General features: G+C 45.2%; 3 protein-coding genes across 3 annotated transcripts; all 3 read left to right on the forward strand.

The window, feature by feature from the left end:
* Positions 1–4,397: 4,397 nt before the first annotated feature.
* BJ212DRAFT_1285586 (uncharacterized protein) lies at positions 4,398–4,710 on the forward strand (the record flags this gene model as incomplete). The annotated part of the gene is made up of 2 exons (XM_041331895.1): positions 4,398–4,503; positions 4,577–4,710. Coding segments are annotated over 2 exons (240 nt in total), but the record flags the coding sequence as incomplete, so codon positions are not given.
* A 784-nt stretch (positions 4,711–5,494) lies between these two features.
* Positions 5,495–6,587, forward strand: BJ212DRAFT_1487250 (uncharacterized protein; the record flags this gene model as incomplete). Its single annotated transcript, XM_041341252.1, has 3 exons — positions 5,495–6,056; positions 6,112–6,159; positions 6,232–6,587. The coding sequence occupies 3 exons, from the start codon at positions 5,495–5,497 to the stop codon at positions 6,585–6,587; spliced, it is 966 nt and encodes a 321-aa protein (XP_041186382.1).
* Positions 6,588–9,168: 2,581 nt separating this feature from the next.
* On the forward strand, positions 9,169–10,083 carry BJ212DRAFT_1285560 (uncharacterized protein; the record flags this gene model as incomplete). Its single annotated transcript, XM_041331892.1, has 1 exon — positions 9,169–10,083. One exon carries the CDS (start codon positions 9,169–9,171, stop codon positions 10,081–10,083), a length of 915 nt encoding a protein of 304 aa, XP_041186383.1.
* Positions 10,084–12,995: the final 2,912 nt, after the last annotated feature.

The following is a 12,995-nucleotide window of genomic DNA, read 5'->3' on the forward strand; positions in this document are numbered from 1 at the left end:
TGCCCTCCTCAAACATGATCAATGTCAAGAGGAACAGCAGTGTCTCAGTATTGAAGCTGACAACCTGTGCTCTTATTTTGGAGATGAGCTCTCTGCTTTAAAGCTTGTGTTTTCTTCTGATGCAAGTAAGTAATTCCAGTGCTTCATTCTGCCATTTTCTGACGATCTCAATAGACCAACCATTGATATTCTTGCTGCAAACCTGCTGAGACCACTTTCTTCAGCTACAATCATGCTGGGTAAATCCATTTGCTTCTGTAGCTCACTTTTCTAGTCATGCTAGAGAAGCTTCAGATGTCATAAAGACACTTATGGGAGGTGCAACCAGTGAAGTCAACCTCAGTTTGATTAATGATGCATTAACACTGGAAATTGATCACCAAGATGATGACATCCCAGACTTCAAAGCAGGGCCATCAGATGTTGATGCACATTAAATTGCATTTGCTGATTTCCTTGAAGAGGATGCCACTGCTAACAAAGATACAGAAGATATTGGTGATGTGGGAAAAGCTAACATAATCATTTGTTAAGCAATTTCAAAAGTACACCACCATTTTCCATCTTCTTTGCTCTTTTGAAACCATGGATAGATACTTCAAGTTGATGAATCACCTGTGCCCTACAAGGATCTGAGTTTTGCTACACAAAGGTCAGGTACAGCTAAGATATGGCCCTCTTGGCATGGCTTCCCAGAACAAATATTTGATCCAAGGGATATCTCCTTCCTTGGTTCCCCTACTGCATGCCTCAATGATGTGTGTCTCAATGGATATGCAATCTTGCTGCATGACACCTACATGTCCACACATGCTGTGCAGCACACTGCCATTCTCTCTACTCACAACCTCCCATGTATTTGATACAATGCACCTGATGAGATCCTCTGGCATCAAACTTTGTGGATGTGTTATTGGGAGAAGGAAGTATGGATATTGCCCATTCATCAGCCAGTTCCTGTTGGTCATTGGGTACTCTGTGTTATCCATTGTTCCTCCAGGAAATTCTATCTTTTTGACAGTTTAGCTGAGGAGCACCCTTGGCAACATGACATCAAAGCGAGTGCATTATTATAGTATATGCAGGAATACTGTCATTATCCACATAGGCTATTATGACACTTGTGTCTCATCTACTATCTATTGCTTGTTGACACCACCCTGTGGTATCACTTGATCTTGGAGAATGGGTAGCTCATCCACTTATTGTAAATTTATTTGTTGTGAAGTCTCAGTCCTTACTAACTACATTTTTCCAGCTTCAACCTCGGCAGACAAACGGTTATGACTGCAGAGTTTGGGTGCTAGCTGAGATTATGGCAGTCTTATGAGGTTTCCATCTTACAGGATTGCAAGAGGATGATATGGAGAGCTTCCAACATTCATTATATTGCCTCATTCTCAATCTCAACACACTGTAGATGGGAATTATTTAATGAATGTAGTAGTTAAGCAATGACTTTGTTCTGGGTAATTTTTATTTTAATGTCACCCTTGTAGTCTGACAGCCTCTGGAGGCTCTGATAACTGAGAAAATGAGCCTCTCAAAAAAACTGCACATTTTTAACAGAAATGTTAACTTGTTACTACTGTAGGCACATGTCCTGGAGACTTGATGTACATCAAACTGAAGTGAAAATGTCTGAATGTAGAGGGCACCCACCTTTTCATTAAGTTGGGAGGCACTACATGTTACCATCTCTGGAAAGTTCTGCTGCCAGTGCAGTGGCATACCTTCAAAGTTCAAATTTTTGAGCTTCCTCAAACTTACTAGAATTTTCCTCATTCCAAAGGTTTCTCTTGCACATGGTCTGCACATGATCAATTGATTGTTATCTAGAGCTGGTGCTACTTTCAAACACTGTCTAAGCACTACCTCCTGCAAGATGGCCATGACCAACAGCACATCAAATTCACCCTGTGGCCTCATTGATTCTGCCACACTCACAGATTCACAATCTTTTCTGTTTCTTGGATTGTGAGTAGTTGTCTAATTGGATGTTCAAATGTTACTGACCTGCTTCTAGCTTGTCAATGTAGCTATGTCAACAGAGGACACCCAACCTACTGAAGTCTCTGGAGGCTCCTGCCTCAGTAAAGAATGGAAAAACCTCGATGGGATACCTTGTATTATGGGTGGGATGAGGGCACTTGCTGGTAAGATTAATCATGACACATCCATCCTATCTAAAAATCATTTCAGCATCACTTGGTGGGATGCTCTGTGGGCACACAAGTGCTGACTTCCCCTATAAAACTCTCCCAAGGGAACTAGCTCGCCTCAGGTATGTCCTCACCAATTACCCTAATGATACCTTGATACCCAGCGAGCTGCGCCCCTCTCTCTCTCTCACACCAAAGGCATCCATGATCTGAGCCACTACCATTGCATCAATCTCATCAACCACCTCAAGGCAGGCACCCTCACCATCTGAGCAGTGAAGAGTGATGCTGCTCATACACATCTCACTACATCAAAGGACCCCATTGTAATCAGAGAAGCCCCCTCAGCTTGCTCTTTACACTCCCATGGGCAGTGTGCATTTGCTGATGGTTGAATCGACAGAAAGGGTCTTCCTCATCTTAGTTTACCTTCTTCTTTACCTACTTCTTGTTGTTGCACCCAAGTTATTGTGGAAATCACACAACCACCTCCTCAACCAGCTTCTTGAGCAGTTCCAAAACCATCTGGTGTGCATACCAGTGATCTTATCCCACACATTACTTCTGTCAAGGGGAGACCATCCAGTTCCAAGGACGATGACATGACTGGCAGTGCAAATGATGAGGACGAGTCAGAGTTGCAATTTAGTGACAGTGAAAGTCACCCTGCAAAGTGCCTTAGATGTTGATCAAAGTCCATCCTATCATCAAATGTAGATAGCAGATGTACATAGGTCATTCTTTGGGACTAACCTAATTCTGACATTGTGTTGTCTTGGGCATGAAGTAGATTTTCAGCCATGGATTAATGAAATCTTTAGTCACAAAGCCATTTGATACCAAGCCCCCTTTGGAGCCTCTGGAGCCTCCAGAGGTTCACCAATTCACCATCTACACCCTCCTCAGTGGACCTCCATGATGTCTGGTACATTGTTTGCTTCTATACCTCCATTTTTCTAACTTATTTAGTCTTGAAATTAAGGACTTCCTTCACACACACTTAAATTTTGATATAAGTATGAGGTGTTGTGCCCTCCTTTTTTTACCCACCTTTTGGATCTGCAATTCCAGTGAGTATTTTCATTGCTACATGTCATTTTCTCTGATCTTGCGCAAAGGGTATGAAGCTTAATCTATCAGACTACTATTCTGACCCTACCAATGACCAGGCATCCTCACCTCCTGTGTACCTTTCTGTGTTATCACCTGCTGCTATGGATTCCAAATATACACAGGGAGGATATGCACAGGAACAGTTCAGAGGTGGTTGATACAAGGATCTGCTAACAGAACTCACTCCATCAAGACTATGGAGCACAATCAAGCCCACATCTCACAACATTGGTATCGCAAGGGATGCTGCTATCCAACATCAAGCAGCCTGTGCTCCCAGCAGCTATACCACTAATACCTTCACATCTGGTAATTCTTATTGAAGATCTTTTCTCCAGATTTCTGACTTTGTCCTTGCTGCTAGAGTTGATGCACTCCAGCCATCACAACTCTCCTTTCATTGAGGCCATGCCTGCTCAACATCCTGCGCAGACTCAAGATCTATTTTCCAGCACATTGGCACCCACTAGCCAGCAGCCACAGCCAGTCATGCCTCAAAATTTGGATGTATTCACCCAGCAGCCCCAGTATGGCGCTCTCGATCAAAACTCCATGGTTCCTTATAACCTTCTTACCATACCATCTGGAGTTCAGCCATTGTGGCCCATGCCATCACCTCTGATAGAACATGAGGCTCCCAGACTCTCCCCTAGCCCACTGGCTTTGTATTCGCAGTTACTGACCTCACCACTTCTCATGCCTGCAGTTGCAGGTCCAAGCTCTCAGGGAGGTTCACAGCCCAATATGCATGGGTCAGATGGGCCCTGGAATTTTTCATCCATAGTGTTAGCAAACTCTTTGCCACCTCAAGGAGCTGTTCTGATGATGCATATCATCCCACCAACTCCCCTCAAGCCTTTTGAGCTTTTGGCTCCACCTTCTGCTGGTGTGCCATGTCACCATGCAGTCACATTCAGTCCATCAGCCACTGGAATATCTCATGTTGGGTCTGATGTTATGATGGATGATGATAATGCTCCCATTGCTGGTCGACATTCATCAGAGACAAACTCTGCACTCAAAGAAGGGTGCACTGCTTTGGATGCCATTGTCAATGATACCACAAAGAATATGAATATGCCGTCCTACCAGGTAATCAACCTGTGGATGAAGAGTTGAGGTCAAGTGATCAATAGCACCAACTACTGGAATCTTTATGCAGGGTACTTCAAGGACTGGATGTGCCAGGAATTTGTAAGGCTTGGTGATGGCGCTCCTCCTCAGGATGGTTCAATGACACCAAGTAAGTGATTCGTTTATACTGTGTGCTTTTTGCTCAGTGCCATATATTGATCTTACAGGCACTGGTGTTCACCGTCAGTGCTATGAGCTCTTCAAGAAAAGCTATCCAGACACTTATCAGGATATCCTTGATACCTACAGAGAACTCAACATGCTGACAGATAATCAAACCATTGTGCAAGCAAGGGTTTGAGGCCACCATCATCATATGTGGTAACATTGTTAATGAAGATGTGTCACTAGGCCATGTTCACACAATGCCCAGCACTGGCAGTGTAAGTGTTACCCTCCTTGAAAGTATTTTATGTATTAATACCTCTGTAGTTTTTCAAAAGTGCTGCCAAGCTAGTAATGATGCCATCATTGGGCATATCAAAAGCACATGTGTACAACACCATCTCACTGTCTGCTGTGGAGCAGGCCTTCAAGGGCACAGAAGGAGATCAAGAGCAGGTGCTGATAGAGATCCCAGATGTGAGCTCATCTGAGTCAGAGAAGGAGAAGGATGCATTGAAATTGCTGAAGGCTGGTCTCATCAAGTAAGTTGGTATGTAGCACATCATGTCCATGGTTTTATGAGATCCTGACATTTTTTTCTCAGTGGACCTTGGTGGGAAGTTTGCCGACAGACTTTCCTCATGGATCCTGATGCCTAGTTCCCTCACTAATGACCATCTATGCATTGAGGGGTATCCTGCACACTTGAGTTTGATGCCAGGAGAATCTCATAACATTAATTTATGGAGTAAAGTCTTGCAGGACTGACACAACATGAGGTCAATGTGCTTGCTCATTTGTTGAAGGCAAAGACAATGCACATTGTTAAGGCAAACCAAAACCATAGGAGGTATGTGCTGATACACTTATTAGACCACTGTAGCTCATAATAATTTGACAGGTGCAGTGATAGTCTCCAAGGAGCCTGTCATCATTGGTAAGGCCCCTCCAGCAGACTCTATTTTCCAAATGTGAGGCAGATGTTTGTTAATGGAACATTTGATTATGGTGGCCCTCCACACCTTCAAGCCAGCTCTGCCATTACCAGGAAGAAGCCAAAGGTCCCCATGTCAGCGCACACTCAGGATGATGTTATGGGTATTGTGGCCAAAGACACCATGACTACCATCCAGAAAACCAACTTGCGTTCCGAGGTACTCATACCTCCTCCATCACATCCATTTAAGCTTGCAAAGCGACTCCCTACTAAACCAGTGCCAGCTCCCATAGAAATTCTGTCCAGTACAGATGGTGTTGAGAAGCCTGATGAGGAGCCTCTCAACTCATCCAATGGCAAAATCCATAGTGAGGATAATGCCGACTATGGTGATTTTTCACATTCACGTTCATGGAAGCTTGATACCAGAGTTGTACAAGCTATGAAAAAGCATGTACAACCAATTGGGTTAGAGGAGGAGATGGCCATTGAGAACAAGCCAAGTGCACAAGCCACAGGCAAGGCTCATGCCAAAGGAGGGCACTCATCTCCTCTCACAGTAGGGTTCTCAGGAGATGAAGAACAGCAATCACAACCTGCTATAGGTAAGTCTTGATGGTTATCTCAGTTCAGTAGTGATCCTGACTGATAATTAAACAGACAATGCAGCAATGCACCTGTGTGATGGACCTCCTGACATTGTGAAAGGTATTGCTCTACATAAATGTCTGAAGATTTACTAAGATCAGCCCAGTGTGATGTGCATGCCCAGTGACTAAGGAGGCCAACCTGCTCTCACCAAGACCATGCGTCTCTTGCAAGAAGATGAAGACTCACAGAATAATAGCAGAGCTGTGCAGCCTGAGACATTAGTTGATCATTTGACCTCTGTGCAAGTCACTGAAGCACCCATTCTTCTGGCAGTGCCATCTTCCCCATGTAAAACTGAACTTCCTGCCAAACACACAGGTGGTAATGGACAGTCTGGCCATGTCCAAGATGTGCCTCCCCCACTACTGCAAAATCTAACATGTGCCCCATCTGAGGATATTTGTCCTGGCCCACCATTTCTAACCTTGATGCACCAGAACCTTGCCATGTTGACCCTTGTGGGGCCACAACAATCACTCCCATGAGCCTCATGACACCTGATACATTCATGGTGACCTGCACACTCATCAAGACAGCTCTCCTGCACTCCCCGATGATGATCATTACCTCAGTGATGCACCATGTGGTGCATACAGTGGCTCAAAAAGTGACTCAATGTTTGTGACTTTTTGTGTAATTGCTGTATTATGAGCTAGGGTGTGAGAATATGACTAAGCCATAGGGAGGTGTGGAAAAGCTCTGCTTCTAAGCTTTATGTTTGATCCCTCCAGCGTGAGAAAATTATGTCATCAAGTGAAGATATGGTCAATTTAATTTGGTGACTCATTGAGACACTTTTTGACTTTCAGTTTGACCAACACAATCTCTATAATTCTGGTACTTGGTGTTTCCTCCTGTTGCTCTAATTACTTCTGCCACTCTTCTATGCATAATATCTATCAATTTGAGGCATTCCTCATCAACAATCTTGCCCCACTCTGCTGCAACTCTCTCCCAAAGCTGAAATAACCCTATTGAGGATCTTGATAGACTGCAAGTGATATCTTAAGTAATTACCAGGGCTGTTCAATAGGGTTGAGGTCTAATGACTGGACTTGCCATGATAGCACACTGATGCCATGGTTTTCAAACCATTTTATGGTCAACTTGAAGTATGCTTAGGGTCATTATCTTGTTAGAAGATAATGTGTTCTTCATTAATTCTTGATTCTTGCATGCTTCTGAGCAGATACTTTTCCAAAACTGAAATGTGCTGCTTCACATTCATCCTCCCACCCACCTTACAGAGAATTCCTACTCCATTCCACCTCATACAACACCATACCATCAAATTTCCTATTCCATACTCTAGTGTTTTCTTGACCTTTCTTTCTTCTAGTAGTTCTTTTGCATTTCATTACATATATTCCTAGCTATCTGACCCCATCCTATTGATTTTTGTTTCATCTGACCAGGTAGCCCTATTCCAGTCCTCAACAGTCCAATATTGAGGCTTTAAAGCAAAGGTAAATCTCCTTCCTATATAGGCTGAAGACAGGACAGGCTTTTCTGCCTGTTTACAACTTTAAGATTGGCTGCCTTAAGAGTACCCCTGACTATTTGAGTGGAGAGAGCAGTATAGATGATGTCATTAATGAATTTGGTAGCTTGAGTAGCATTGGCAGCCTGCCTAGTTGGAATATTATGAACAAGAGATTTTTTGTTATATGATGTAAGCTTGAAAGGATAATCTAATTTGATATTTTTCTTATCTGGAATGACTTTTTTATGATCCTAATGATAGTAACCCTGCTCAGACAAGTTTTGGTGGCAATCTGCCTGGTATACAGATTAGAAAAGCTGATGATAATAACAATAGGGGCTATTTCAGCTGTGGGAGAGAGTTGCAGCAGAGTGAGGCAAGATTGTTGATGAGGAATGCCTCAAATTGATAGATATTATGCATAGAAGAGTGGCAGAAGTAATTAGAGCAACAGGAGGAAACACCAAGTACCAGAATTATAGAGATTGTGTTGGTCAAACTGAAAGTCAAAAGTGTCTCAATGAGTCACCAAATTAAATTGACCATATCTTCACTTGATGACATAATTTTCTCACACTGAAGGGATCAAACATAAAGCTTAGAAGCAGAGCTTTCCCACACCTCCCTATGGCTTAGTCATATTCTCACACCCTAGCTCATAATACAGCAATTACACAAAAAGTCACAAACATTGAGTCACTTTTTGAGCCACTGTACATGTACCATGAAGACTTGGGCTGGCATGCATATGCCAGGCGACCATGACCTGAAGGAGAGTACCCTTATCAGAGGGAATATTTGTATTATGGTGACTGTGGTGAACCTTACCCAGGATATGCTTATGCTCCTTACCATGAGAACCCAGGTTATTGTGATGCCAGTGGGAATAGACAGCCATATTATCATGACGCATGGTACACAGACCATGAACTTCTGGATGACTGTTCGCATGGACCTCCCCCATCAGACATCTGTGGAGAATACATGCATCCAGCTGGTCGTGAAGGTCAAGTTGGCTACTAGCATGCATATCAGTGTGAGGCTTTGACAGATGGGCATTGCAGGAGCAGGAGTCCCATTGCCAATGCAGTGCCAGGATCATCTGAAGGAGGGGCCATTCCAAGGTAAATCCAAGGTGTCTGTTGTCTCGATACTATGCTTTTGTACAATGTTCTGATCACTTGCTGCATGTAGAAAATACACCATGATTCATGTCTGATTTGGTGTGTGGGATAATCATCACAAAAAACGTGCAAAATTACATTTTGGCATATGAATACAAGATGATGTATAGTTAGTTGACATGTTCAACCAGGTCACTCATGACATGATGTGGCCACTCTATTACATAATGAGGCATGAGCAAAGAATTAGAGTAAGGTCTTCAGGCAAGTGGAAGGTGCCAGTAGCATCTTGTGTTTCCACTCACCCATCTCGCTCATAGACTCTAGTCCTATCAAGCATTTCTTTTCTCTTATTCTACCTCTCTACCTCTGCACCATACCTACATCATTTCTCCTCTTCAATTTTCCCTTTTCTCAAAACTAAGAACCCATAATAATAAATACCTCTGTCCTTCCAACATGGCCAGGATCACATCAGACCTGGCTCTGGATATCCAACCCGACTTCACATCTCCCACCTTTGAAGCTCTCAGAGACTGCATCATTGGTGGAACACAAGCATTGCACCAGGAAGTAGCAGCTGACCTCACCACAGCCTGGCAGCAGGACTGGGACAACAGAAGCATTGCATGGGTTGCGCAAGTCAATGAGGATGCTCGTCTCACAGCTGAAGCAGCACAAACAGCACATGAACACACAGAGCATGAACATCTTCACCTAGAACAAGAAACTGAAGATGAACTTCAGGAAGCTGAGAAGAAGAAGCCCAAGATGAACGATTTCAAGTGTGGAATGGTGGTAGGCGACACCCTCACCCCTCATCCATCTCAGTATGCCATACACAAGTTGAAGTCCTTTGAGTACATGGAGCTTTGGTATTTTAGCCCTGACAGTTGCAAGGAAACCTCAGATGAAGCAAAATTGTCAGCAGAGGACGCTTTTGGTTTCACAAGGGTTGATGACTTCATCACCCTCAAGCCAGTCACATCCTTCAAAGCATCCCACAAAGCCATTCAAGACCATAGCCTCAATTGGCACCAGTTCGACCTCACAAAGAACAGTTTCCTCCTCTACATCAACAAGCTGAACTGGCCTGAGAAGCGCCAATGGGCCATCACCATGTTCTTTATGAACATTGTGGTGCATCCCTGTAGGACTGAACCCTTTGGAGAATGCACTCTGCTCCTGTATGCAGCCTGCATTCATCAGGATTGGCATGACTCTCTAGTCCTCGACAATGCTTTTGACATCAGCATCTTCAATCTTACTTTGCTTAAAAACATGACAGAGGAAGTTTGGAACAAGTCACGTCTAGAAAGCCTCACAGAGGTCAGTTCCTCCCAAAAAGAGTCCCAGTGCTGCTTCCAATACTAACCACTACTGCTTTCCTGCTCCCTCTCTGTGAAACCTGCTACCTATCCGTGCTACCACTGCTTCCTCTTCCTCCACTTCCACTGCTACCACACTTCTGCTGCTTCCTCCCTACCTTTGCTTCTGCTCCTGCTGCCCCTCATACAGATGCAACTTGCGTCTCAAGCACAGCACCTCCCCAACCAAGACCAGGGTGCCCCACACCATCCCCAGGCCTGAGGAGGAAACCATCATATCCACTCTTGCTCTCGTTCCCCCCCACACAACACCTTTGGTCGCCTTCCTCCTCATCCCACCTCACTGCACTACCAGCGCACCAGACAAGACGAAAAGAAGCCTCCCCAAGACCAACAGTTTTTTCAGATTGGTGCAGCACCAAACGGCCATTATGCTTGTGCCTTGTGTCTCAGCCATTTCACCCACAACATCCACAAGTGCAAAAGTGAGGTTCTCTGGGACAGAAAGACTCCCACCTTCTGTCGTCAAAATGCCAAAGGCTGTCTCATCAATGCCTGGGGGCTCCAGCTATGCTATGATTGGCAGCATCCCAACAGTTGCACAAGCATCAGCAATGAGCACGTGCATGAATGTTCAGGTTGTGGAAACACAAACCATGGTGCTTAGAGCTGTCCTTGAGGACAGGATGCTTAAGGTGCTCACCCCATACAACCTGGAAGCCTGGCATGTCGCCCTTATGAAATCCAGCCTCATACTTAAATATCCCCATATTCCCCATTTGTTACAGTATGGTTTCTTTGGCAGTATCCCTATCATTACAGTCACCCTTACCCCGCCTAATAACCCTTCTACCATTGAACACACTAATGCTTTTGCCATGATCCTCATCAGGGAATTTGAGACCAGATGCTACCTGGGTCCACTGCCAAGAGCAACCCTGGAGTCAGTCATTGGACCCTTCCAAACTGCACCTCTCTCCCTTATCCCAAAGCCAGGCAAGCCAGGAAAATATCACCTCATCCAGAACTTATCGCACATCTCTCACTATCCTTTGCACTCAGTCCAATCTATTAATTCTCACATTGACTCGAATCTATACCCTTGCACATATGGCACTTTTGCCACAATATCTCTCTTGGTCTGGCATCTCCCTCCTGGCTCTGAAGGAGCCACTCACGATGTGGCTGAAGCTTACAGAACAATTCCCTTGCACCTGTCTCAGTACCCAGGCCTTGTGGTCCAGACAGGAGAAGATGAGTTTGCAGTCGATACCAGTTTCTGCTTTGGATGTTCATCAGCAGCTGGAACTTACAGGGGCCTTGCAGATGCAGGCACAGATATCCTTTGCAGCAAAGGTGTCAGCCCACTCTCAAAGTGGGTCAATGATCATCTATTTTTCTGCATTCTGCTTAAACACCTGGACAGTTACAATGAGCAGAGATCAACCTGGGCACGTGGTATCGCTACCAATGGAGGCATGCGCTCTGACGGAGGCAGAAGATGGTATCATGGGATCACCTTCCCAGATGAATGATCAGAGGAGTTCAATGAAGATTGTATCTTCCCAATTCTTGACCTTTCACAGTGGTCCCCACGTTCTCCCAGAGATGCCAAGTTCTCCTATTGCCTGGATGATGTCACCTTCTTCTCTGCACAAACCAGAATGCCATGGGAACCCTCCAAGGATATCCCTTTCAGCTCTAATCCACCATTCATGGGTTTCACTTGGAACTTGGACTCTCGCACAGTGAAACTCACAGCCAGGAAGAAGGACAAGTATCTGGCTGTGATTGCTGCCTGGGAAGCGCAGCCTCATCACACTCTCGCTGAAGTTCAAAAGCTCCATGGTAAGCTGTTGCACACCGCACTCATTGTTCTTGCTGGCAGAGCCTATCTCACCAAGCTGGAAGCCATGCTCCCAATCTTTGGTGACCATCTGTTCATTCCTCACTCCCCACCCCAGAACTGCCCTGCTGACCTCAGGTGGTGGACTGCAACTCTCTGTCAGCCCACCATTCACAGGACCATCTCTGGTCCCTGTGAAGTACTTGACCCAAACACCTTCTCAGATGCTAGCTCAGGTGTGGGCATTGCAATTTGGATCAACAGTTGGTAGAGAGCATGAAGACTCATCCCTGGCTGGAAAACTGACAATCGCAACATTGGATGGGTGGAAGCCATCAGTTTTGAGCTCCTCATCCTCACCATCATTCATGCTCCCAAGCCCAGACCAATCCCTTATGTTAAGGTTTATGGAGACAACCAGGGAGTTGTTGAGGGCTGGTGGAAAGGACACAGCTGGAATTGCACAACTAATGGCATTTTCAAACACATCTACAGTATCACAGAATCTGTGGCCTCCACTGTCCTCACATGATACATTCCAAGCGCCCTCAACCCAGCCGATAATCCTTCCTGTGGAAAGTACCCTCCTTGCTCCCTACTTCTGCCCCCCATTCCTATCGATCCCACTCTCAGGAACTTCATCGTCGACTTCAATGCCCCTCTACACCCAGCCGAGACCCACAGACTGTTTCCCCAAGTCTCACTTCACGCTCCCACCAAAGCCCATTTCCAACCAGCTCATGCAGAGTGCACCCTCACAAACTGGTAACTTGAGAGACAAGGAGAGGAATTGTTCAAAGTGTTGGAAGCATACCTATCCTGCTGACCTCACCCCATGCATCTCAGCTCTCCGCCCTCACTGCACCACAAGAGACCGTCTCCAGATGTGGCTCTCAGCTTCCACCAGACTCCCCCACAGCTCCCTTGCTTCCCGCAACATGGTAAGGATCCAAGAAGTTATGATTCACGCTTGGGCTGAAAGCACTTGCGAGTCATATGGCTCTGGCCTGCTCATCTTCCACATGTTCTGTGATGCTCGGTCAATCCCAGACCATGACCGTGCACCAGCCAGCTCCATCCTCATCACAGCCTTCATCGCATTCATGGCAGGC

This window comes from Suillus subaureus, assembly GCF_016647635.1.
Source record: "Suillus subaureus strain MN1 chromosome Unknown BJ212scaffold_74, whole genome shotgun sequence".
NCBI lineage: Eukaryota > Fungi > Basidiomycota > Agaricomycetes > Boletales > Suillaceae > Suillus > Suillus subaureus.